The 25,783-nt window shown below is 42.7% G+C and overlaps 2 protein-coding genes across 8 annotated transcripts in view; one reads left to right on the top strand and one right to left on the bottom strand.

The window, feature by feature from the left end:
- Window positions 1–25,783, bottom strand: part of Ctps2 (CTP synthase 2) — a 136,934-nt gene that overhangs the window by 40,655 nt on the left and 70,496 nt on the right. For all 7 annotated transcript variants that reach the window (XM_017802950.2, XM_017802953.2, XM_029555600.1 and 4 more), the window contains one exon: window positions 11,445–11,541. In XM_017802950.2, coding sequence (XP_017658439.1) covers window positions 11,445–11,541 — 97 coding nt within the window. The remainder of the gene's footprint in view (window positions 1–11,444; window positions 11,542–25,783) is intronic.
- On the top strand, window positions 21,156–23,230 carry S100g (S100 calcium binding protein G). Its single transcript, XM_008852217.3, has 3 exons — window positions 21,156–21,208; window positions 21,497–21,640; window positions 23,017–23,230. The coding sequence occupies exons 2-3, from the start codon at window positions 21,506–21,508 to the stop codon at window positions 23,119–23,121; spliced, it is 240 nt and encodes a 79-aa protein (XP_008850439.1). The 5' UTR covers window positions 21,156–21,208; window positions 21,497–21,505; the 3' UTR covers window positions 23,122–23,230.

Raw genomic sequence — 25,783 nt, 5'->3', positions numbered from 1 at the left:
CATTAATAAGGCAAGTCAGGGGCTGGAGAGATGGCTCAGCAGTTAAAAGCACTGGTTGCTCTTGCAGAAGACCCAGGTTTGGTTCCCAGACCCACATGGCAGCTAACAACTGTCCATAACTCCAGTCCCAGGGTATCTGACAGCCTCTTCTGTCCTCCGAGGGTATTGCACAACAGGGGTGCACTCACCTACATGCAGGCAATACATTCATACACATAAATAAAAATAATAAATAAAAAAAATTTTTGTCTTTTTGAGACAGGGTCTCCCTGTAGCTCTAGCTGTCCTGGAACTCAGTATGTAGATCAGGCTGGCCTCCAACTCACAAAGATCCACCTGCCTCTGCCTCCCAAGTGCTGGGATTAAAGGCGTGCGCCACCATGCCCGGCAATAAAATATTTTTTTAGAAAAGAAAGAAAGAACCCTGTAACTGGGCATGGTGACTCACACCTGTGACCCCAGCACTTGGGAGGCTCAAACAGAAGGATTACCTTGAATTCAAGTCCAGTCTGGGCTGCATAGTGATTACCAAGACAAGGGGAAAAATTATTTTCTAATAAAAATACACCACAGTTAGGAACCACAACCCACACTGTCATGGACAAGCACTATAGAATAACATTCAGTTCATTCATTCAGCTAGACATAGCTGACTCCAAAATATAAAGAAGAGATAGACACACTCCTCTTCTGAGTGGTCCACTGGATGGACTTAAAGAATGCCTGTGCCATGTTATAATGTAAGGCATAAGAGAAAATCTCAACAACAAAAATCACAAGCTGTGGGCATAGTGAGTGGTAGACCGATTTCCTAGTATGTATGAAGTTCTGCGTTCAAGTTCCAGCACTGTCCGCCCCCTTCCCAAAAAGCAAAGCACTGTTTTTCTTTTTTCAAGTTCAAGGACCATTTTCTTAGAATTTGAGAGAAAAATCAATAGGTGTCCAAGCTATAAATCTCAGCAACTGCAGAGAGGTGAGCGATGGAGACAAGGAAGAAAGATAGTCATGCCTTTTGAGTTGGTGTCCAACCAAGTAGGCAGGTTCAGCAACGGAGGTCAGCAAGCAGCTGGGGCGGGGGGTGGGGGCTGGGGAGGGGTGTCTCTTCAGAGTAAGAGAGTGTCCAGAGTGTCAGGGAAAGCATACTTAGGATCTGGGCTGGTATCCAAAGGGACAAAAAGTGGGTAAGGGAAAAGTTAACACTTTTTTGAGTTAGAAAAGTGGGCAGGTTTAGCAGTAAAGATCTGCAAAGTTGTTTTTGTTTGTTGGTTGGTTGTTGTTGCTTCCCCTGCCCCCCATCTTATTCTTTTGGTTAAAAAAAAATGCAACAAAGCCAGGCCTAGTGGCATGTACCTGTAATGCCAGTACTCAGATGGAAGATAGGAAAACCATATGGAGTTTGAGGCCAATCTGGTCTACAGAGTAAGTACCAGGTCAGCCAGGGCAACATAGCAGAACACCATGTCAAAAAAAATGAGGCTGGAGAGTTTGCTCAGCAGTTAAGAGCACTGACTGCTCTTGCAGAGGACCCAGGTTCGGTTCCCAGCCCTGATATGGTGGCTAACAACTGTCCTAACTTCAGTTCCAAAAGATCCGACACTCTCTTTTGGCTTTCACTGGCACTGCACCCACAAGGGGTGTGTGTATATATATGAAATATACTCATACATATAAAATACAATATATTTTTTTAAACAGAAGAACAGAGCAGAAGAGATGGCTCATTGGGAAAGAATATTTGTTGTGCAAGCATGAGGCATGAGTTTGAATCCCTATCACCCATGTAATAAGGCAGGCACCACTGTGCCCACCTGCAACACCAGCACAGTGACCAACAGACATAGGAGGATTGCTGGGGCTTGCTGGCTACCAGCCTAGCTCCAGGTTCAGCAAGAGAATAAAGCAAGAGAAAAAAAGCAGGCCACCCAACATCTTCCTCTGGCCTCTGCATTCACATGGGTGTGCCCACCACCCCCCATATGCATATAACACACACACACACACAAATAATTAATTAAATGATTAATTAATTCAGAAGAGTAACGCCAATGAATCCACAGTTCTTCATGGAACTATCTATAATGGCAGCTTTGGACATAGGCTCATCAACATGTCACAGTCCTCACCACTTGATTTTGTCTAACTTGAGTCCAAGTGTAGGTGCTGCTGGTTTGTTAAGCACAGACTGTGTCACTTCTCACCCCCGGCTGTCTACACTCCTACTTGGCCCTACCTTGATACTCAATTCAATGTTCTGGGTGTGTGTGTGTGTGTGTGTGTGTGTGTGTGTATGTGTATGTGTGTGTGTATGTGTGTGTGTGTTCATGTTCATATATGTGGGTACTCATGTGTGCAGCTGTATGTATATGGAGGCCAGAGCACAACTCTGGGTTTATTCCTCAGATGCCATCCATCTTGGGTTTTGAGCTGGCCAGGAATTTACCTGTCTTCTTCCCAGCACTGGGATTATAAGAGGGCCACCACACCCAGGTTTGTTTTTTAATTTTTTTTTTACAGGGGTTCAAGGAATTGATCTCTGGTCCTCATGTTTGCAAGGTAAGCACCTAACCAAATGAGCTATCTGCCCAGCCCTCAATCCAATATTTATTAAGTACTTATGTCCCTCCTTGTGAACAAAGATACTTTCACAAGGGGCTCAGGGATAAGGTCTTACTTTCTGAGACTTCTGCTTCCCTTCCATAAAACACTGCTCCTAAAACCTATGGAACCTTATTTCAAGGCTATCAGCAAGAGGGGGCTTTCAGCTTTGAGGGCTATTTTGAGTTTTTCCTCTATAACCTCTAACCATCGCATTTAATGAGGTGTTCAGTCGGTTCAGTAACTTTCTTCTAACAGTGACCTGGGTGAGTGAATTAACCTTGCAAGGATTCCTTTCTCTTGTGAAAAATGACTGTTGGGTCTTAGGGTGTGACAGGAATAACTGAAATGCTGCATGTGATGTCTTCATTCCTGGTGCCCGGAAAGTTCACAGGAAGTTAGGAGCCAAATGCACTAACACATATATGTAATGCCAGCAACAGGGGGTGGGGGCAGGATGGAGTGTTCCAGACCAGCCTGGGCTACAAAGTGAAAGTCAGTCTCAAAAAACAAGGACTGGGGTATATCTCAGAAGGAAAACACCTGTCTAGCATGCATAAGGCCTTGGATTCCCACCCCAATAGCACAAAGCAGAAAGAAAAGCACATGGCCAGGGCCTGCATCTTAGCTTTCTCCTTTCCTTACTACTTTCGTATTTTAAATATATTTTATTATTTTTATTTTATGTGTATGGGTGTATTGCCTGCATGTATGTGACTGCACCCGTGTCATGCAATGCCACGGAGGTCAGAAGAGGGCGTTAGAGTCCCTTGGAATATAGCATTCCTTCGATTTTTATGAAACATCTCATTTCTTTTTCAATAGCTAAACAGCTCCACTTTCCCTAATTCTATTTTTGTGATCTGCTTTATGTCTATTTTTCAGGATTAAACATCACAATTTTAAAATACCATCCCTAAGCCGAGTGGTGGCGCACGTCTTTAATCCCAGCACTCAGGAGGCAGAGGCAGGTGGATCTCTGTGAGTTCAAGGCCAGCCTGGTCTACATAGTGAGTTCCAGGACAGCTGGGGCTACAGGGAGACCCTGTCTCAAAAAGACAAAAAAACAAAACAAAACAAAAGTTATCTCTGCTTTATAACTCTACATTGTAGTGTTTTGCTCTCTTTCTTTTTTTTTTTCATTCAACTTCTTTCTTTTTAAGGCTGAGGATAAAACTTAGGACCCTGTGCATGTTATGCAAGCATTCTATCACTGAATTATACTCCAGTCCCTTCATCTAAGAAAAAGAAAGAAGATAGGAACAGAGGGAAGGGAAAGAACCTGCAAGGCACCGGAGTTATCTGCTCCCTTCTCCTCCAGCCAGCCTCACTCCCACCTCACTCCTGTGCTGAGGTTCAAACCCAGGGCTGGGTACATGATAGGCAGGTACTCCACCACTGAGCAGTACCCCGCCCAACTGACCACCATTCATTTTTGTTATTTTGGTTTTGAGACAGGGTCTCTCTGTGAAAAACCTTGGTTGGTTGGCCTAGAACTTGTCATGGTTCTCCTCCATCTGCCTCCCGAGTGCTGAGATTACAGGCATGCCCCACCACCCCAGGCTCTGCTTCTCATTCTTTATTTGCTGGATTTTTGTTTTTGTTTTCTTTTGAACAAGGTCTTATATAGCCAAGGCTTAACTCAAACTCACTACGTAGCTAAGAATGACCTTGAGATCCTCATTCTTTCGCCTCCACCTCCTGAGTAGAGATGGGATCAAACCCAGGAAGGACTTCATGCATGCCAGGCAAACAGTCAGGTGACAGGATCACAGGTGAATACAGTAAGCGCTACCCACTGACTGGCCCAGAAGCCTGACTGAAGCAGTATTGTCTATGTGCCAGACAGTGGCCTAAGGACTTGAACTTGGAATCTGGCTAGCTCTCCCAAGAGCCCTGTGAGGAGGCACTCTTCCTATTCAACACCTGAGCAGCAGACATTGTGGCTGGAGGTAGCTACACACAGCCAGTACCTGAGAGCTGGGGCCCAAGGGGATCCAAAGCCATCACACTAGTCCAGAGTTAGAACAGTGCCAGACTGATAAAGAGGACATAAATGGCAACTACCCAGTCAGGAAGAAAGGAGGCATCTCAGAACTACATATTCCCAAACACACTCCAGCAAAGGGTTTCTGAATGAAAGGCAGAAAAGCTAGAAAGACAGCGGTGTGGACGGGGTCTGTGGGAAAGCTGCCACCAGCTCCTTTCCAGGGCCCATTGCTTTCCTTCTGAACACGTGTCTGTGTGCAATGACAAATTATCGTGATGTGGACTTTTAAACTCCTTTACTTAAACACCTCTGTAAATCACCTCATTAGCCCAGTCACGGATTTTTGTGGTATTTTTCCCTAACTTTGTAACAATCTAATCACATTAGAAAGCAGAAGCTGTTTTGCTATATCAGTGCTTAGATAAGAAGAAAGCAAGCAAAAGTAATTGTTCTAGCCCCTAAAAATTTGCTTTTCCATATTCCCATTTTTTCCAGTTCTTTCAATTTCCCAAGTTAACTACTTCATATTGCGAGAGCCATAAATTCTATCCAGACCCTTAACACTGGGACTCACCTGATGCCTTCCTAATTGGCCTCATGCCTCTGTTCTTTCAGAACAAAACCCTTTCTCCTACAGTAAAGCAAAATCAACCACTGTAGTCAAGCGCCATTTTTTAATGAGAAAAAGCAGGAGAGGTCCCTTTAAAAAAAAGTACTGAGTTTATTTCACACGCTTTTTTTTGGTTTTGCTTTTTTTTTAAGACAGAGTCTCCCTATAACCCCAGCTGGCCCAGAACTCTCTATGAAGCCCAGGCTAGCCTTGATCTCACAGAGCTCCATCTGCCTCAGCCTCCCAAGTGCTGGAATTAAAGGAGTGTGTTACCACACCTGGTTCCGTATATTTTTTTAATTGCGTGTTGTACACAGGTGTTCACATGGATGTGTGCATTCGTGTGAGTGTGTGTATGTGTGTGTGTGTGTGCGTGCCAAGAATCTTTGTCAGGTGTCTTCCTCAATCACTCTCCACCACATATTTTTTTTTAATTTTTTAAAATTTATTTTTATTTTATCTGTATGAGTGTTTTGCCTACATGCAAGTGTGCTATGTGCATGCGCTGCCAGTGGAGGTCAGAAGAGGGGTCAGATCCCTTGGTACTAGAGTTTATGGATGGCTGTTAGCCACCAGGTGGGTGTGGGGACCCTAACTCGGGTCCTATGCAAGAGCAGTAAGTGCTTTTAACCGCTGGGCCACCTCTCCAGCCCCTACAACTTATTTATTGAGACAGGGTCTCTCACTGGACCTAGAACTCATTGATTTCACTAGGCTGGCTGGCCGTGAGCTCCAGGGATCTGGCTATCTCCACCACATCCCTTATCCCAGCAACCCAGTGCTGGGGTGACAGATGCACACCACCACACCCAGCTTTTACATGAGTGCCGGGGATCTGAACTTAGATCCCCACATTTGAATAGCAGGCACTTTACAGACTGGTCATTTCCCCAGCCCCTGAAATCTCTTAAATTATTTAATTTCCACCTGCCTTAGTCACACAGATTGGCTGGTCTGCTGCATCCTAAACTCGATTACCCTGAGGAGTTCTCCTTGGCCTCAACTGCTACTTATCTTTTGCCTGAGTCACTTTCCAGTGTTCTCTGCTCTGAGGGTGACTGCCGTCTTCTCAGAACACCTATAGGAACTCTCTAAATCTCAGTCTCCAGTTGAATAAACTATACTACTCTAGGCTCCTAATTTCTTCAAATATGTTATGGTGCATTCTCTCCTGGACTGGACATCCACATGTGTCCAGTTCCTTTTAACCACCTCACAACCCAGCAATATGCTCAGGGGGAGGCCCTACTATGCCTCCTGGAGCCCTCAGGACTTCTCTGTACCCTTCCACCCTATGGAGTTCCCGATTCCGAAAAGAGGGACTCACTAAATGCTTCTGTGCTAGTTGGGAAAGACACACAGAATTTAGATTTAACATGATGGGATATTTAAATTAGCTAGCATCCCTGCTTGATGCACATCCACTAGACCGGCAGTATTTAACCCTGCTAATTGGATGGTCCAGGACACATGTTCTTTCTAGGCGGTGACATTTGGTTTGGAAACCACGGTCAATATTAGACAAAGGCTTGCTTCTCTCCCTGGATGTCTTGGCAAAATGCCTAAAACTTAACCCCTGGTTTAGACCACTGAGGTTACAGCCTTGGGGCAGACAGATCTCTCTCCCTGCTAATGAAAACTGAGACCTAAGCAGTATATACAAGAGCAAATCAACATTTGGAGGGGAAGAAAAGTGGCTGTGTAGCAATGAAAAGGAACACAAAAGCCAATGCTATGATGAAGAGCTGTTTGTTCTTGCTAAGAGAACAAGCAAACTAACAATGCTAGCAGAAAACCAGGGAAGGCAGAACACCAGCACAGCTGACGTCACTGTGTACTGACTCACCCCTTCTTTCAAACAATCCAGCAGAATTATCGGCCATAAACTGTTCATACCCTTGGACCTAATAATCCAACTCCTGGAAACCTGTCCTAATGAAATATTCAAAGAAACAGAAAGCCCGTGTGGAGATGTTCGAATCAGCGTTTTTCTTATAAAATGCCGGAACCAATATGAAACGATTATCAGTACAAAATGAATCAGCACATTAGGGTTCCTTAACTCACATACACTGGTAGACACCTGGAGTCCTAGTGACTAGGGAGACTGAGGCAAGAATACTAGAGCCCAAGAGTTCAAGGCAAGCCTTAGCAACTAACAAAGCCCACTTTGGGGGAGGGGACAATGACAGGTGTGGTGGTGCAAACCTGTAATCTCATTCAAGAGGTGAAGGAAGGATGATTAGAAATTCAAGGTCATCCTTGGCTACATAGCAAGTTTGAGGCCAGCCCAGGCCTATCTCAAAACGGAAAAAAAAAAAGGAGGGAGAGGGGGAAGGCTTTAAATAAAAGGGCTAATGAGTATGTGTGGAGTCAAAGCTGGCTATAAAGGTCATTAGATACATTAGATATCACTATGTAGCCAAGGATGACCCTGAATGTCTAATCCCCCTGCCTCCACCTCCTGAGCACCAGAATTATAGGTGTACACCACCATGTCCTGTTTACTAGGGGTTGAGGATGAAACCCAGGGCTTTGTGCATGATAGGTGAGTACCCTACCAACTGAGCTACATGCTCATCTCTTAAAGCCCTTAAAGAAAACAAAAGCAAAAACCTCTGGAGACAAAGACAACAAAGACATACAGAACACCGGACAGGAACAAGCTTCTGAAAACATATTTGTTACAAACAAAGCAATTGATGACTACCGGTACCTTTGTCCAAATCAATTTATACCTAAAATCTCTGCCTCAGAAAAAGTGAATTCAGTTTACAAAACCCTTAAGGGACTAACAAGTGACGTAGGAAAAACAGGAATTGTCCTCAAATAAAAAAAAATTCCAATCCCTCAAGTAGTCCAGCAATTGTGTCTAACAATATCTTCAGTCTTTGGCTCCCCGGGAAGGCCGTCTCTTTCACTAAAGAACTCTTTCTCATTTTTCCACTTAATCCAGAGCACAGTAATCATGGGGCCCATAAATCTAATTGAAATCAAAATGAATAGCATTAAAATGCTTTCTATCAAAATGGTTAGTTGTTTTTACAGGTAGCATACACAAATGTATTTTGTTCATACCGACGTTGCAAAAATGTAATAACTAGAAAAGAAGCCTACAAAATAAATGTGTCAGCTTGTGAAAAAATAAGATCCTACAAAAGAAATATGCCAACCGGAGAGCCAAAGCCCATAAAATACAACAAGGGTTTTTTTTTTTTTTTCCTTTCATATTTTTATGACATTCAGTAGAGCCATGGGAAGTGTGCTGTTATACTCGACAACCTCTGCCACACTTATGGAAGTCAGTCTCACTCAAGTAAAACCTTATGCTTGCTGAGGACCACAGGTTCATATACACCTGCCTTTTGTAAACTAAGAAGCACAATTTAAAATCAAGGCAACCAGGAGCTGGGGGTGTGGCTTTGGTTGTAGAGTACTTGCCCAGCACTAGACAAGCACTAGGGAGTGATAGCACCAGGGAGTGGTGGCTCATGCCTGTAATCCCAGCACTTGGGAGGGAGAGGCAAGATGATCAAGAGTTCAAAGTTAATCCTTGCTTATATAGTGAGTTTGAGGCCAGCCTGGGCTATGAGATCCTGTCTCAAATTATTTTAAATAAATAAATTTAATGTAACTAAATTAAAGAAATTGTTGACTGAAAACAGTCCATAAGCTTGTGAGTGGATAAACAAAATGTGGTACAACCATACAATGGAATATTAGTCAGCCAGTAAAAGAAATGAAGTACTGATACATGCTCCAGCATGGAGGAACCCTAAAAATACTGCAATAAATGTTGGAAGCCAGGCACAAAACATCTTATTTCTTGTAGTTCCATGTACATTAAATGGCTAAAATAGGCAAATTTTGCAAAGTGACTCAATGATTGCCTGAGGGGATAGGAGTAGCAACAGCTAAAGACTACAGAGTTCCTATGAGAGGTGATGAAATATTCTATGCTTGACTCTAGTGATGGCCAGGAGTGGTAGTGCACACCTTTAAGCCAGAGGCAGGCAAATCTCTGTAAGATAGAGGCCAGCCTGGTCTACATCAGGAGTTCAACGTTAGCCAGGGCTACAGGGACACCCTGTCTCAAAAAGATCCCCCCCCAAAAAAGCCAGTGAATTATACACTATAAAAAAATATCTCACCTTTGGTGCTATATTTAAGCTTCATAAAAATCAGGGCCAATGAGATGGTTCAGCTGCTAACGGTGCTTGCCGCCAAGCAAGCCTGATGACCTGAGTTCAAGCCCCAGAACCCACATGATGGAAAGAGAACAGACTCCCACAAGTTGTCCTCTGACCTCCATATGCACAAACATACACACATACCTGCATACACAATAAATAAATGTAAAACTATATTTAAAAGATTCATGAAAATCATCAATATCTTTAGATTGACTGCATAGAAAAATCAGTATCAGTCTTATTTCTATCAAATCTTAAAATACACTGAGCACAATGCTGCTTTTTATAAAAGCTTAATACACTGGGAGTGGTGGTGCATGCGTTTAATCCCAGCACTTAGAAGGTAGAGGCAGGTGGATCTCTGTGTGTTCAAAGCCAGCCTGGTCTACATAGTCAGTTCCAGGTCAGCCCCATTATAGGGAGACTGTCTCAAAAAGACCAAAAAATAAATAATAAATAAAGAGCTTAATACAATTATCATCAAGTCTTTTACAGTACATAATTTTCAATCATTTTTCACTAACCATTTTTTGTCATTTGAGGCAATTACATGAACAAAGTTTCAAAGAATTTGAAAACACCTGAAAGCAAACAATCACTAACAGCCATGAAGACTTTGTAAAGGAATATGGTGAAGAGCCACAGCATGCTCAGAAAGCAGGGAGGGGTGTTCACTTTTCAACTTCATCTTTTAATATCACACTTGCTAGAAGTCTTGTATTCCTCTCAAGCTTTATATTCACCCTTAAAGGGGAAAATGGTATTTTTGGTTTAACTTCCTTGAATTAGGAAGGCTATTTGGTGTGGGAAAGGTTGAGACAGGGTTAAAGTACTCAGAATGACCTTGATCCTACAGACATGTCCACCATACTCAACCTCTTTTGTTCTTTATGGTGTTGGGCTGGAAGCCAGAACCACATACATGTGAGGCTAGGGCTCTACCACTGAGCTATACCCTCTGTCCCATAAGGAAAATGACTTCGGATACCTGAGTTCCTCAGGCCCCTGAAACACTTTGCTGTTGCTCTTCACACTTTTTCTACTTGTTTCAAGGTCACAGGAAGGTAGGGCTGCTTCCTGTCCAGCCTCTGCTATAGCTGCAGAATCTGGCACAATATATATAGCACACAGCAGGCACTCATGATATGTTTTGTAAACTGAATTCAGGTTTTGTTAACATGAAGCTATTCTCACATAATAATCCATGAAACAAGGTCCATAGAAATAAGAATTAAGTCTGTGCAGATCATGAAGATAAGCAAATATCAGAGGGCAAGCCAGGTTCTTGTTCTCTCTCCCCATGCAGGGACTATTATACTGGAGGGACAGAAACTGAGATTTTTTTTTAATTATTTTATTTAGTATGTATGTGTGTGTTGTACGGCGATCAGGAGACAAATTGCAAGAGTCATGTGGCTTTCAGAGACTGAACTTAGGTTGCCAGGCTTGGCAGGAAGTGCCTTTACCCAGTGAGCCATGTTGTCAGCCCCTTAGACTTTTGAGACACACAACTACCCTCTTCCTCAAAAAGTTCATGAATAATGGGCCAAGGCCAGTCACACAAGAAACCATGAAACAGAAGCCAGGCAGCAAGGCATGCTGGCAAACTTCTAATCCAAGCACTTGGGAGGTGGAGGCAGGAGGATCAGGAGTTCAAGGCCAGCCTCAGCTATGTTCAGAGTCCCAGGCCAACCTGGGCTAATGAGAATGAGACCTGGCTCAAACAAAAACATGAATCTGAATCAGAGCAGAACCTCTGCAGGAAGAGAACCTTTGCAGAGACAGCCTGTTGTCATTTGATCTCTGGGGAACTGTTCAGTGATCTGTTTTGTGAATTACCAAGGCTCTCAGAAATGAACTTGGATGGCAAAAGAGAACTCTGAATGCCTTAAGTGACAGGTCAGCAAGAATAGGGGACCAGGTAAGAGGAAGAGTCTGAAGCCATGAAACTGCTGGAAAGGGTGGAACTGAGCATCCACTAACAAGGAGGACCCCAGCACAGCCACACAAACTATCCTCCAATGTCTTAACAAAATCAAACAACCAGGTAACTTACTCAGTATGGAATTTTCTGTTTTGAAAACAGTTCGTCTTAGGCCCAGTCTCATTGTTCCGCCCAAGTTGCCAGGACTGTATTCAGGCATGTCAATCACCTTTAAAAACAAAACAAGCCCAGTTTTATCATATTGTAAATATATAATTTCCCAATTATCCAGCTTTATTTTCTGAGGCATGCTCTTTCAGGTGATCATTCCCTCAAGGACCATGTCTGCTGAGTACTCCAAGGGTTCCTGATCAAAACCAGTCACCCACCACACATTGTATAAGCTTTTCACCACTGCTTCTCAATTTTCATTCAAATAACTTATAAAACAATGTACTGGGAACTGAGGATGTAGCTTGGTTGGTAGAGTGCTAGTGTAGCATGCATAAAAGTCCTGGGTTCAATCCCCAGCACTTCATGAACTGGGCGTGGTAGCATATGTCTGTAATCCTCCACTAAATAGGGAATTCAAGGTCCATCTGGGTTACATGAGACCCTGTCTCAAAAAAGTAATAAAATAAACAAATAAACAAATAAATAAGTAAAAGATCATAGGACTAGAGAAATGGCTCAGCAGTTAAGAGCATTTGCTGCTCTTGCAGAGGACCTGGGTTCAGATTTCAGCATCTTCATAGACCTAACATCTGTGTAACTCCAGTTCCAAGGGACCCAATGCCCTCTTTTAGCCTTTGTGGGCACTGCAAACACATGATACACTTACAGTAAACTTACATGCATGCAGGGGAAATATGCATATATAAGTAATACAGGGGGAAAAAAAGACTAGGACCTTCTATGACCATCTTCTACCACTACTCAAACCCTAAGTTCTATACCCTACACCTCAATTTCAGGCTTCTAAGGCTTTCTACTTAGTTATTCAAGTTTCTCCCAGAATAAACTTCTCCTCACTGCTCAATGTTGCATAAGTAAATCTGTCCATGTCAAAAGATATTCCAAAGTACCTACTTTATATAAAATCATTATATAATTATTATATAAAATACATTATCTCCATGCAGCTGGGGCTACAGGGAGACCCTGTCTCAAAAATACCTCCCCCCAAAAATCATTACATGAATTCCTTTAACAAAAAAACAAGCCAGGAACAGTTAACACACACCTGTAAACCCAGCAGGTGGAGGCAAGAGAATTGGCAAGAATTAAAGCCAGCCTGGGCTACACAGTGAGTTTGAGGCCAAACTGGGCTACACGATGAGAAGCTATCTTATAAAAAACGGGGGAGGCAGGGAGGCAGCAAGATGGGTTGATATGTAAAGACACTTGCTGCCAAGCCTGAGGCTCAGAGTTTGATCCCCAGAAGCCACATGGTAGCAGGAGAGAAACAACTCCAACAAATTTTCTTCTGACCTCTATATGCAGGCATGTGCATCCAACACATAATAAATGTAATCTGAAAAAAGATTGAGGGGGCTGGAGAGATGGCTCAGGGGTTCAGAGCACTGACTGCTCTTGCAAAGGACCCGGGTTCAAGTCCCAGCACCCACATGGCAGCTAACAGCCATACCCATAACTCCAGTTCCAGAGGATCCAATGCCCTCTTCTGACCTCTGCAAGCACTGCATGACACAGGTGCACTTACATACATGCAGGCAATACACTCATATACATAAAATAAAAATAATAAAATATTTTTTATTTTTATATAAAAAATAATAAAAAGATTCAGAAGAACAAGGACTGAGGGAATGGCTCAACTGGATTGTCAGCCTAGCATGCACAATGCCCTGGGTTTGATTCCCAGCACCACATAAACTAGACCTGGTGGTGAAGGTCTCTAATTCAGCACTAAGGAGTTAGAGGCAGGAGGATCAGAAGTTCAAGTTCATCCTTAGATATGTAGTGCGTTCCAATCCATACCATGAGTCTTGTCTCAAGAAAAGAAAGGGGGGGGCTGGAGAAAATAGTTCAGTTGGTAAAAGTGCCTGCCATGCAATCATGAGGACCTGAATTCAAATCCCCAATACCCATGTAAAAACCAGGTGTTGTAGCATGCATCTGTCACCCTAGCAAGCTCACTACCAACCAGTTTATCCAAATCAATGAGTTCCAGGTTCAGTAAGAGACCCTGACTCAAGAAATAAAGTGGAAAGTCATGGATGAAGATATCAGACATTAATCTCTGGTCTCCACACACTGCATGCACACATGCCACACCCACATGAACACATACATGCACCAAACACACGCCGATACACACACACACACGAAAACAATGTCCATGCTGACTTCTCTTTCTATCCGATTTGTCCAGTTGTATTAATTTACCCCTCCAGGCTATCTTGTCCTAAATGAAACCTTCCTGAACCCTGAGATCTCTACTCAGCTACCCACTATCAAGGAGCCATGGCCTAGTCAGTGCTTCTGTCTGTGGCCTATTGTCACCACTACTATCAGTTGGGTCCAGTTCCCAGCCTCTGTGACAGACTAGAATGCTGCTGCTTTTCCTTGCCATGTTGTTCCCAGCCCATGTCACACACTAAATATGAATGAACAAATGAACTAAGACAAAACAATTTCAGATTTTATCTTTCTGGTCACACCACAGAAACCCAGAAGACTTTCATGAAAAATCTGTTCTCATTAACCTAGTAATTCATCTTTTTTTCTCAGTTCTGCTCACTCTGTTTTGTTTTTGTTTCATGTTTTTTTTAAGTAATTGGAACAGAATGCAGTTGGGTAAGTCAACCTGTTCTAACAGAATTGCTCAGGTTTCTCACTCAAAAAGCTTCCCTAGCTACCCACCCCACCACCACCAGACACACACGCCCTAAATGCCACACACTGCTCTACAGGAATCCTTGACAACTACAGTTTCCTGAAGGAAGAATTTCTAAGAAAATGTCTGATGTTATCAGTGCCCCAGACAATGTTTCGAAACATAGGAACCCTGTGTCCCAGGGAAAAGCCAAGAACCACTGAGGGGAAGGGGTGGGAAAAAAACTGCATCACACCTCCCAGTGGATACAGTGGAAAATTCTCAATTGCTCTTGGCCATGTCTTCCCTATATTCTTTGGAGGGCTACTAAAGGCCAGATTAAGTACTACTGGAGTCAAGGGAGAAAGAGCAGCCTCCAGCTTATGAAGCCAAGCTATTTATAAGTGCCCAGCCCTTCTGTGCATATTCTACGAAAAGGCAGAGATAAGTCCACACCAGCTGCCACAAATGCATAAGAAGTTCTATGTGTATTCAAAGCCTCAACTTCCACTTAAGTTCTAATCAAGTTTAGACAACTGGAACGGTCTAGGCAGACCATGGCAACAAAGTCCCCGGTTTCTTTATATTATTTAGCTAGTTATTTTGGGGGGGGACAGGGTTTCACTAAGTAGCACTGGCTGGCCTGGAATTCATTATGCAGACTAGGCTAGCCTTGAATTTGCTATGTATACCAGGCTGGCCTCAAACTCAAGACATACACCTGCCTCTGCCTCCCAAGTGCTAGGGTTAAAGATGTGTGCCACTATGCCTGGATCCCTGGTTTCTTGTAGGAACTGCTCAAGCCTGGCACTATCAGTTGTCCTTAGACAAGACAAGCTCTAAAGATGGTAGCTGGTACTGGGGATGTAGCTCAGTTGGAAGAGTACTTGCCAAGCTGGGCATGGTGGCGCACACCTTTAGTCCCAGCACTCAGGAGGCAGATGCTGGCAGATCTCTGTGAGTTCGAGGCCAGCCTGGTCTACATAGTGAGTCAGGCCAGCTAGTACTTGCCAAGCTGGGCATGGTGGCGCACACCTTTAGTCCCAGCACTCAGGAGGCAGATGCTGGCAGATCTCTGTGAGTTCAAGGCCAGCCTGGTCTACATAGTGAGTTCCAGGCCAGCTGGGGCTACAGGGAGACCCTGTCTCAAAAAGATTAAAAAAAAAAAAAGAAGAGTACTTGTCAAGCCTGGGTTTGAGCCTTACCACCACATAAAATGAGGAGTGGTTATGCTACATGCAAGTTCAAGGTCTGGGCTACATGAGACCTGGTCTCAAAACAGAAAAAAGGAAAAAAAAAAGATGGTGGGTGACGGTGATAGCCTCTCAAGTTGTATAAGTAACCTGATTAAGGCAACAAATAGAAAATAGAACCAAGGAGCCTAAGAGACAGGAGAGCAACCTGGTTTAAACACATGCCTATTTTATCACAGTCAGACAGTCAGAGATCCTCAAGTACCTTTATATTTATTCTCAACATTTCCAAAATACTACCAACTCTGCATCTGAAAGGAAAATGCTTCTTCCACTGCAAAACTATTTCCATGGCTCATCTAATTTGACTAAAATCTTGGCTGTGGTCTGATCTCCACACCCTGTCCTCTCTTGGAATTGAGCCATAGAGCATAAGAAAAGTAAAAAGGATCAATAAGTTATAAAGCTTTGAGAGATGTAAAAGCACCGCACAAGGAAAACCATGGTACTAATTAGCCCTGACCTTTTTCTGTAACCGAGATACAAGCGTAATGGGTTCAAGACCTTCAGCATCCCAGGGTCCCTTAAACCACCAAGTATAAAGAAGTCAGATTCTCTTATCAATGATGAAATTCCTTCATGGCAGTGTCCAACTAACCCTAACTCCTGGAAGCAGCTTCTTGTCTTTAAATATTTCACCTAGAAAAACAGGAATGCCTACTGCCAACAGACCATTCCCAGTCTTTTCTCTTTTTTTCTTTTTAAATAACATTTATTTATTTTGTGTGAGAGAGAGAGTGTGTATGCGTGTGGGTGCTCATGTGCCATGGCATGCATGTGGAGGTCACAGACAACTTACGGGAGTCAGTTCTATCTTTCCACCATGTAGGTACCAGGACTGAACTCAAGTCATCAGCCTCAATGGAAAGCACCTTTACCCACTAGTCCATCTTGCTGGCCCCCCAAATATTTTCCTTTTTACAGTACTGGAGAGTAAACCTAGGACCTCACACATGGTAGACAAATGCTCTACCTCTCCCCAGCCCCATTTCTAGTGATTCACACAGACTTTCTAGTGTGTTCCTCAAATATTCTTTACAAACATTCCCCAATCTATTCCTTCCCATTTGTTAGGTTTTTCTGTTTTGTTTTTTCCCAAAGCCTTACTATGATTTGTATTCTTTATGACTCATGTAGTAGATGTACATATAGTATGAACCACTTTTACATTAAAAGTATGTTACCTAATGATGTGTTTTGTTACTTCCTCCAGCAGTCTCTGTCACTTCAAATCAAATTGGAGCTCTCCTGGGTGGCCTTCGGGTCTTACCTCATGTATGACCCTAGTCTAGCTGGATTCTCCTCATGGATTCAAACCTGTACTTTCTACCTCAGCCACACAGTTTCAATGCTAATGGTTCTTCCCCTCCCCTACCACCATACCATCCCACACAGACTGCCTCTTCACTACTTTTCTGAAGAGCTCCAGTTGGCCTCAAACTCCCTAAATGTAGCTAAGGAGAATCTTAACTTCTGATCCCTCTGCCTCCACTTCCTGAGTGCTGGGATTACAGGTGTGCATCACCATGCCTTGTTTATGTGGTGCTAAGGATGGAACCCAGGGCTTCATGGAGGCTAAGTAAGCACTCTACCAACTGAGCTACATCCCCAGTCCAAAGAATGTTTTTTTCAGGCACTCCACACTATTGACTTTGAGCAGAATAGCATGACCACAGAAGCCTGTGGGGCCAAGAGGCCTTGGTTTTCAGGGGGCGGGGATAAGTGTGTTCAAAGATCAAGCAATTCAACAGTGAGGTGCTAAATAACCTTTGCCTCCCCATTTTTCCATTACGAATCTTGTACCTTCATTCTTCCTTCTCTCATTTCAAAATGTACTCTTGTGAACGTGAACACACCCTGCATTTATCACATGTCTCCATTCATTTGTAGTTAATGTTTCATGAGAATGTCCCCTAGTGGATTTTGTGTTTCTGACTGCTGGGTTACCCTCATGCTTGTAAGTCTAAGGATAAAGAGAAAAATAAGGCACAAGTGATGTCACCGGAGGAGATGAGCAAGCAAAAGTCAGAGAAGAAACATGGGTTATTTTTCAAGTTCTGTTAGCATCTGTTAAGAGCCAATGTTCTGACAGGCAGCACTGGACCCATTTTAATCAGAGGTCTTCCCTTGAAACGAGAGATTTGTAGCCTAAATGACTCTTAGCTGATACTGCCCCAACAGTGATTCTTAGGGCTAGACAGATGGCACAGCAGTTAAGAGCACTGACTGCTCTTGCAGAGGACCCGTGTTTGAGCACCCACATGGCAGCTAACAACTGTCCATAACTCCAGTTCCAGGGAAACCAACACCTTCTTCTGACCTCCACAGGCATTGCACTACACAGATGCACTTACATACATGCAGGTACTACACTCATACACACAAAATAAAAATAATAAAATATTCTTAAAAGGTATGTGTTATATATTTTTATATATATATACATCATATATGCCATATGATCTGAATTACATATGCTATATAGAATATGCTGTCTGACATATAACATATTCATATTAGGAATATATGTAGTGATCAAAATCATCTTTTCCACAGACACAAAAATAGAACAGCCAGCCCCATCAGTTTTAGCTCAAAAGTGATTATTTGAGTTTTCAAATAAATATGGGCTGTGGTAACACAATTGTGATTATGTAGAAAAACATCCTGTCTGTAGGAGATATAGGCTGAGGCCAGTGAAAGTCCACAACCTATTCTCAAAAGGTTGATGGGGAGGAAAGTACTAATCCAGAGACTGAGAAGCAAACATGGAAAAGTCAACAACCACTGAATCTACTGAAAGGGTACACTGTTGTCCAGCATACTGCTCTTGTCACTTTAACTATAAATTTGAAATATTTTTAAAAGATATTGGATCCAGGCATGATGGTTCACATCTGTAGTCCCCACAATCAGGAGGGCTAAAATAGGATTACAATCAGGCTAGCTTCGGCTATACTGGGAGTTGGACTAAGCAAAGAGACCCCATCTCAAAAACCAACAAAAACAGAAAAAGCTGTTGTGGGGTCCAGAGAAATGGCTTAGCAGTTAAGAGCACTGGCTGCTCTTGCAGAGGACCTAGGTTTGGTTCCCAGTACCCACATGGCAGCTAACAACCCTTTATAACTCCAGTTCCAGAGGATCTGGCACTCTCTTCTGCCCTCCAGGGGCACTGCAGGATATCCACATGCATACATGCAGGCAAAACACTCATACACATAATTGATAAATAAATAAATAATAAATAAATAAATAATAAATAAAGTTTTAAATTCTGTTGGGCTGCCAGGCATGGTGGTGTAAGTCTTTATTTAATCCTAGCCCTCAGGAGGCAGAGGGATCTCAGATAGAGGCCACCCTGGTCTACATAGTTCCAGGCCAGCTTGGGCTATGGGGAGACCCTGTCTCAAAAAACAACAACAAAGCTATTGGGAGAAGAAAAAAAGTTCTTATTATAACTAATCACCAAAGTCCACTTCTGCCCAGGAAACTAGAACCTCTATCTAAAATACACTGGAAATTTTCTAAAATCTTAATTAAAAAACACTGCTAAAATCAGAGTATTTTTTCTATAAAATCTTCAACCAAAAATATCAGCTAGGCATGGTAGCATATACTTGTAATTCCAGAACTGGGGAGTTGAACACAGGAGAATCAGGAGTTCAAGGTCATCCTTGGCTACATAGTGAGTTTAAGGCCAGGCTGGGCTACGTGAGACCCTCTCTCAAATAAGAAAATAATAAATAAACAAACGAATGAATGGATGAATAAATAAATAAATAAATAAATAAAAGAGTAGCATCAGGGAGATGGCTCAGTGGGTAAAGGTACTTGTTGCCAAACTTGATGACCTGAATTCGATCACTAGGAGGCACATGGTAGAAGGAGAGAACCAACTCCCATAAGTTGTCTTCTGAACATTCCACTTGCATGAAGACACACACACACACACACACACACACACACGCACACACTAAATATAAGTAATTTAAAAATGTTTCAGAGATAATAATAAGTAAGTAAATACAGGTCTGGAGAGACAGCTAATTAGGTAAGAGCACTTGCTGCACAAGCGTGAGGACCTGAGTTTGGATCCCAGCACTCACATAAAAGACTAGGCACGGCTACAGCCGGTGACTCAGGCATTGCGTGGGACCAGAACACAGGAGGTTTGCTGGAGCTTGCTGGCCACCAGCCTAGCTCCAGGTGCAGTAAGAGACCCTGTCTCAAGGGAATAAGGTTGAAGAGTGATAGAGCAGGACACCCAATATCCTACATTCCTGCACGCACATGTGTACATACATGCATACACCAAACACACACACTAAATAAATAAAAAGATAAATAAATAAACCTGAAATACCAGTAACTCCAACTAGCGGGTTAATATAGTCTAAACCAGTATCAAACTATAATAAAAACAGCAAAAACCTATGGAATAATAAATATACTCTATTGACGCAAAGCTTTTAAGCAACACATTTCACATTTGTTCTTTAATGTAAATAAGACCCTAGAATTTCAAAGTACAGTCCAATATATCAAGCCTGAATTTGCAGGTAATATATAGTAGGTCAGAGAAAATGGTAAGTGTTGAAGTATCCAAGTGTTTTAAAGCTGCTGAAGGGCTTTTAAAGCTGATCTGGAACCCCTTCCTGTGAGTTACAATCAGCATTAATGTCCCCTGGAAATGTCCTAGATTTTATGGACAGAACTCTTTCTAGAAGAAATTAATTTTGTCTGTCACTTCAAATCCTTACAGTTCCAAAATGTCTGAAGTAGTTCTAATTCTCTAAGAGCGCTTTCACAGGTTTTAGAATGATTTAATAAAACACATTTGTTATAAATATGAGAAATATAGCCTAGCATGCCAGCACACGCTTTAATCCCAGCACTCAAAAGGCAAAGGGGCAGGCAAAACTAGCCTGTTCTACATAGTGAGTTCTAGGTGTGCCAGGGCTACACAGTGAGACCTTGTGTCAAAAAGAAAGGGGAAGAGAAATGAGAAATAAAAAGCAAACATGGAAACAAAAATGAAAATGGCCATGTTACTCAGTAATCTCATTTTGCCAAAGAAAATGAGAAAGCAGCATGTAGTTTCCCATTTCTTAAACCTGCTTCTGAAGCAATGGCTCCCCTCATTCATGTATTCAAATACTTAAGTGCCTAGAATGTACAAGCCATCAGTAGGACTTCAAGGGTCATTCTGGTTTTTGTTTGTTTGTTTTGGCCTTTTTGAGGGTCCCCCTATAGCTCCAGCTGGCCTGGAACGCACTATGTAGACCAGGCTGGCCTTGAACTCACAAAGATCTGCCTGCCTCTACCTCCCGAGTGCTGGGATTAAAGGCGTGCCCTACCACGTGGTAATCTATCTTTTAAAGTCATGTAATACTGTCCGTGACAGCATTTTTTTCAGGGTAGGAAGAAAGTTCTTTTTTTCAAGCCTAAATCTGAAGTTCCATTAAAAACAGTCCTTAATGTTTAAACTTCTCAGAAATGAGAGCTGTGAGCAAAAATTAAAATTCCATATTGGAGGGAAAATTAATGGGGGGGGAATCCAGATTTTACTCTTGGGAATCTGAACCATTAAGTAAAGGTTGAGATGGCTCTTTATTGGAGCTTAATTAAAAGAGTCTTAAGCTTGGATTTCAAAAATCATTAATAATTACCCTTAAATGGTAAACAAAGGGAAATTTCATAATCAGGGCGGTGTGTCTGTAAGACTATAAAAGAGCTACTCCTGAGCTCTTCAATCACTCGTCGCCTGAGTGACTCTTCCAGCACCTGTACCGTCGGGTGAACAGGTCAGTATGATCTCAGCATGCGCCACACCAGTTTATGGGATGCTGGGGTGGGAACTCAGAGCTTCCTGCATGCTAGGCAAACACTCTACTAACTGAGCTACATTCCCCAGTCCACTAAGATTGTTTAAAATACACTGGTAACTACTAATGCTGTTCCCACTTACCTCTCTTCTTCTCTCCCTTTTCCTTATTCTCCCTCATCTTTATCAGGAAAAAGGGGAAAAGGCAATGAAACCCTGTTGAAAACACTCTAACCTTTTGGTAAATCTGCCTTCTTCCCAATTACAGGACAGCAAAATGTGTGCTAAGAAGTCTCCTGAAGAACTAAAGAGCATTTTTCAAAAATATGCAGCCAAAGAAGGCGATCCAAACCAGTTGTCAAAGGAAGAGCTGAAGCAGCTGATTCAGGCGGAATTTCCCAGTCTACTGAAGGTGAGCACACACCTGAGCAGCCAGTGGCAGCTGCCTCCAGTGCTCAGATGGAAGGGGGAGGGAGAGAAGCCTGGCTGAGGGCTGCCTCTGAGATACTAACCAGAGCCCTGTGGAGACATGGCCACATGGAACCCAGAGCCTGGCCAACTAAGCAGGCACTGTACCATTGAGCTACATCCCCAATCCACAGGACTTGTGGGGTTTTGTTCGTTTGCTTGATTGATTTTCTGGAGTCAAGGTCTCCCTATAGCCCCCAACTGGCCTAGACCTCGCTATGTAGTAAACCGGTGCTGAGATTAAAGGGGTGTGGCACCACACAACAGGAGTTGTGCTTTTAATATGAAAAAAAGAAAATCTGACTACAATAACATTATAACCTGTTATTTCATTATTTTCTTGCAACTGAAATTAATTGTGTGTATGTTGCTGGGAGATGAACCCAAGGCCTCATACATGTATGTAGATATTTGCTGCACAGCAAAATGAAAATGCTTAACACTACTGAACTGTCCACTTAAAATGGTTGGAGCTGCTCCTGCATAAGACTCAGGTTTGGTTCCCAGCACCTACATGGCAGCTGTAACTCTAGTTCTAGGGGATCTAACGCCCTCTTCTGGCCTCCATGAACACCAGGCACACAGGGTACACATAAACTCATCCAGACACACACATATATAAATTTTAAGAAGGGTTAGATGAAAAATTAAATGTTAGAATTTTACTATTGTTGTTTTTGAGATAGGGTGTATGTAGCACAGGCTAGCCTTGAATTCCCTATGTAGTCCAAGCTAGCCTTAAGCTCAGTGCAGGCCTTTTGCTCCCAGCTTTGTTAGTGGCTAGAAATACAGGCTTGAGCCACCAGGTACAGTTTGAAGAATGTTTTAGAAGCATAAAGAGGTTCAGAGCTCATAAGATATGTCAAAATACAGATGACTATTAAATCACAATAAGAGTGTTAGCAGTGTTTTAGAAAGAGAGAGAGAGTGAGAGAGAGAGAGAGAGAGAGAGCGCTAGCTGGGTATAGTAATACATGCATTTAATCCCAGGACTTAGGAGGAAGAGACAAGTGGATATTTGAGTTCGAGGCCAGCCTGGCCTACATAGTAAGCTCCAGACCAGCCAGGGCTATATAGTAAGACCTTGTCTCAAAAATAAATATTTTAAAAAGGAAAAAAGAAAGAACCCTATTCTGTGACATGAAGCAGTATCACAGCTAAAGCTGGTTTCTATATACCATCATATCATCAGTGGGAGGTGACTGAAAACCCGGGCTGCCTTCTTGGGAGATCCTGTGTCTCTAATTTCAGAGATATGCTGCAACATCTGATTTCAACTTCTCTCCCTTCCCCTATCCCATTCCTTTTGTCTAAAACCAGGGTTCAAACACTCTAGACCACCTCTTTGCAGAACTGGACAAGAATGGCGACGGTGAAGTCAGTTTTGAAGAATTCCAAGTGCTGGTCAATAAGATAGCAAAATGAGGGCACTGGGAATGAGGAATGCCCCGTACCAACTGACTCCTCTGCAATCATAATGATCAGCCTGCGAGATCGAAATGCTGTTAATAAAGCCAATCTGAGGCATATCTCACTTGTCGAGTACTGACTCTGTCTAATAACTTAGAAAAATTCAGAGTAACCTTAGCCTGATCCATCTACTTTCTCATTTGGGGGGAGTTTTTGGTTTTGGTTTTAGGTTTTTTTTTGGGGGGGGGGATCCTCACTATGCAGCCTGGCTGGTCTGGAACTCACTATGTAGAACAGGCTGACATTGAACTCACAGAGTTCACCTGCCTATGTCTGGGATTAAAGGTGTATACCACCAGGCCTGGTAATCATTTCTTTAAACAAGGTCTTATGTAAAGGCAGGGTTCAAACTCCCTATGTAGCCAAGGCTAGCCTTGAACTACTGATCCTCCTGCTGCCACCTCTCAAGTGCTGCCTCTGGCATGCTCCACCACACCCACACCACTACTTTCTTTTAAAAAAATTTTAGTTACTTATCTACTGTGTGTGTGCACACGTGCACGCGTGCGTGCGTTGCACGCACACAAGTGTAGCACAGTGGGGGTGAGAGGATCAGAGGACAACTTGGGAAGTTGCTCCTCTCCTACCATGCGGGTCCCAGGGATCAAATTCAGATTGTCTGCCTTAGCAGCAAGCACCTTTTACCCACTGAACCAACTCACTGGTCCCTGATTCACCTACTTTCAAGATGGACCCTGTCAAAAAAAAAAAAAAAAAAAAAAAAACATGGTCAGACCCTATTTAAATTCAGTAGGATATACACGCAAAAAGACATGAAAGTAGAAGGGGATTTCTGGGGAAAGAGTTTCAGTGGGACAAGGAAGAGGGGCTGAGACAGGGTAATGGGAATGAAAGGACTAAAACATACATGCAGGAAAATATCAAAGAATAAAAGTTTTATTAAGAGCTGGAGAGATGGCTCAGCAGTTAAGAGCACTGACTGCTCTTGCAGAGAGCCCAGATTCGATTCCCAGCACCCACATGGCAGCTAACCACCATGCATTTAACTCCACTTCCAGGAGATCTCACACCTTCTTCTGAACTTCTTGGGCATTGTACAACATGGGTACACTTACACACATGCAGGCAATACACTCATACACATAAAATAAAAAATAATAGTAATAATAATCAATAACCCTAGAATGAGAACTATTGGAGACTGATTACTGCTGGGTGAGAGAGGGTATGCCTTACTTATGATCTCTAGATGGGATGACTAGACTCCAGTGGATGAATTATGGTGGACTACATGAGGTCCAGTGGGGGGTTGGGGGGACATGGATGGGGGAGGGGGGGTCTAAATTTGGTTAAGAACCATTTTATGAAATGTACAAAAGCTCAAAAAAATTTTAAAAATAATAATATTTTTGTTAAGTTTATTAAAAATATTTTTAAGTAAAATGTAAAAATATACATTTCAAGGTATGGCAGTTCATGCCTGTAATCCTAGTACTTGAGAACTGGAAGCAATAGGGCTGAGTTCAAGTGACGTAAAAAGTTCCAGGCCAGCCTGGGCTATATGAAACCCTGTCTCATAAAAAGATTCCAAAATATGAGTCTGGACACATACACGCAGCACTAATTGGACAAAGTGAGTTATATAGATGTAAAAGAAAAGGACATGAAAGTGGGAGAGGGATGTGTCGGGGAGGAGATAAGATCAAAACACAAAGAATTAATTTTTGCTGGGCGTGGAGGTACATGCCTTTAATCCCAGCAGAGCCAGGTGGATCTCTGAGTTCAAGGCCAGCCTGGTCTACATAGTGAGTTCCAGGCCAGTTGGGGCTACAGGGAGACCCTGTCACAAAAAGACCAAAAACAAAAAAACAGAATTTTTAAAACATTTTCTAAAAATTGGGGGTTGGAGACATGGCTCAGCAGTTAAGAGCACTGGGTACTCTTGCAGAGGACCCAGGTTCGATTTCTAGCACCCACATGGCAGCTAACAGCCATCTGTAACTACAGTTCCAGGGGATCCAACACCCTTTTCTGACCTCTGTGGGCATTGCACTGCACGGGTGCACTTACATACACTCATACACATAAAATAAAATAAAAAAATATAAAAATAAATAAATAAAGCTGGGCATGGTGGAGCACACCTTTAATCCCAGAGGCAGAGGCAGGTAGATCACTGTGAGTTTGAGACAAGCCCAGTCTACATAGCGAGTTCCAGGTCAGTTGTGGCTACAGGAAACCCTGTCTCAAAAAGACCCAAATAAATAAATAAAAATTAAATAAATAAAATTTTTAAAAAAACAAAACATTGCTCTACACATAAATATAAATAGGAAAAAGTGGAGCTGAGGACATTACATACTATTAGAGAATCTTAGCCTAGCATCCACAAGCCCTGAGTTCTATTACCAGCACCAACAAAAAACAAACAAAAAAATAGCACGTGTGGTGACACACACTTTTATCAAAGCACTTGGAAGGCAGAGACAAGTAGATATCTGTGAGTTTGGGGCCAGTCTGGTCTACCATAGCAAGTTCCAGGCCAGTCAGGACCACATAGCGGAACTCTTGTCTTAAATAAATAGCTCAGTGTGGTGGTGCATGCCTTTAATCCCAGCACTTGGGAAGCAGAGGCAGGCAGATCTCTGTGAGTTTG

The sequence above is a fragment of the Nannospalax galili genome, unplaced genomic scaffold (genome assembly GCF_000622305.1).
Source record: "Nannospalax galili isolate Female #2095 unplaced genomic scaffold, S.galili_v1.0 scaffold325, whole genome shotgun sequence".
Taxonomy (NCBI): domain Eukaryota; kingdom Metazoa; phylum Chordata; class Mammalia; order Rodentia; family Spalacidae; genus Nannospalax; species Nannospalax galili.
Note: the sequence above shows the minus strand (reverse complement) of the source record. Positions and strands in the feature narration are given on the sequence as shown.

Bases quoted from the DNA above. Each gene is read 5' to 3' on its own strand.
- S100g (XM_008852217.3), top strand. From the start codon at position 21,506: ATGTGTGCTAAGAAGTCTCCTGAAGAACTAAAGAGCATTTTTCAAAAA. The intron at 21,641-23,016 runs GTGAGCACACAC...GTCTAAAACCAG, and splicing joins AATTTCCCAGTCTACTGAAG to GGTTCAAACACTCTAGACCA.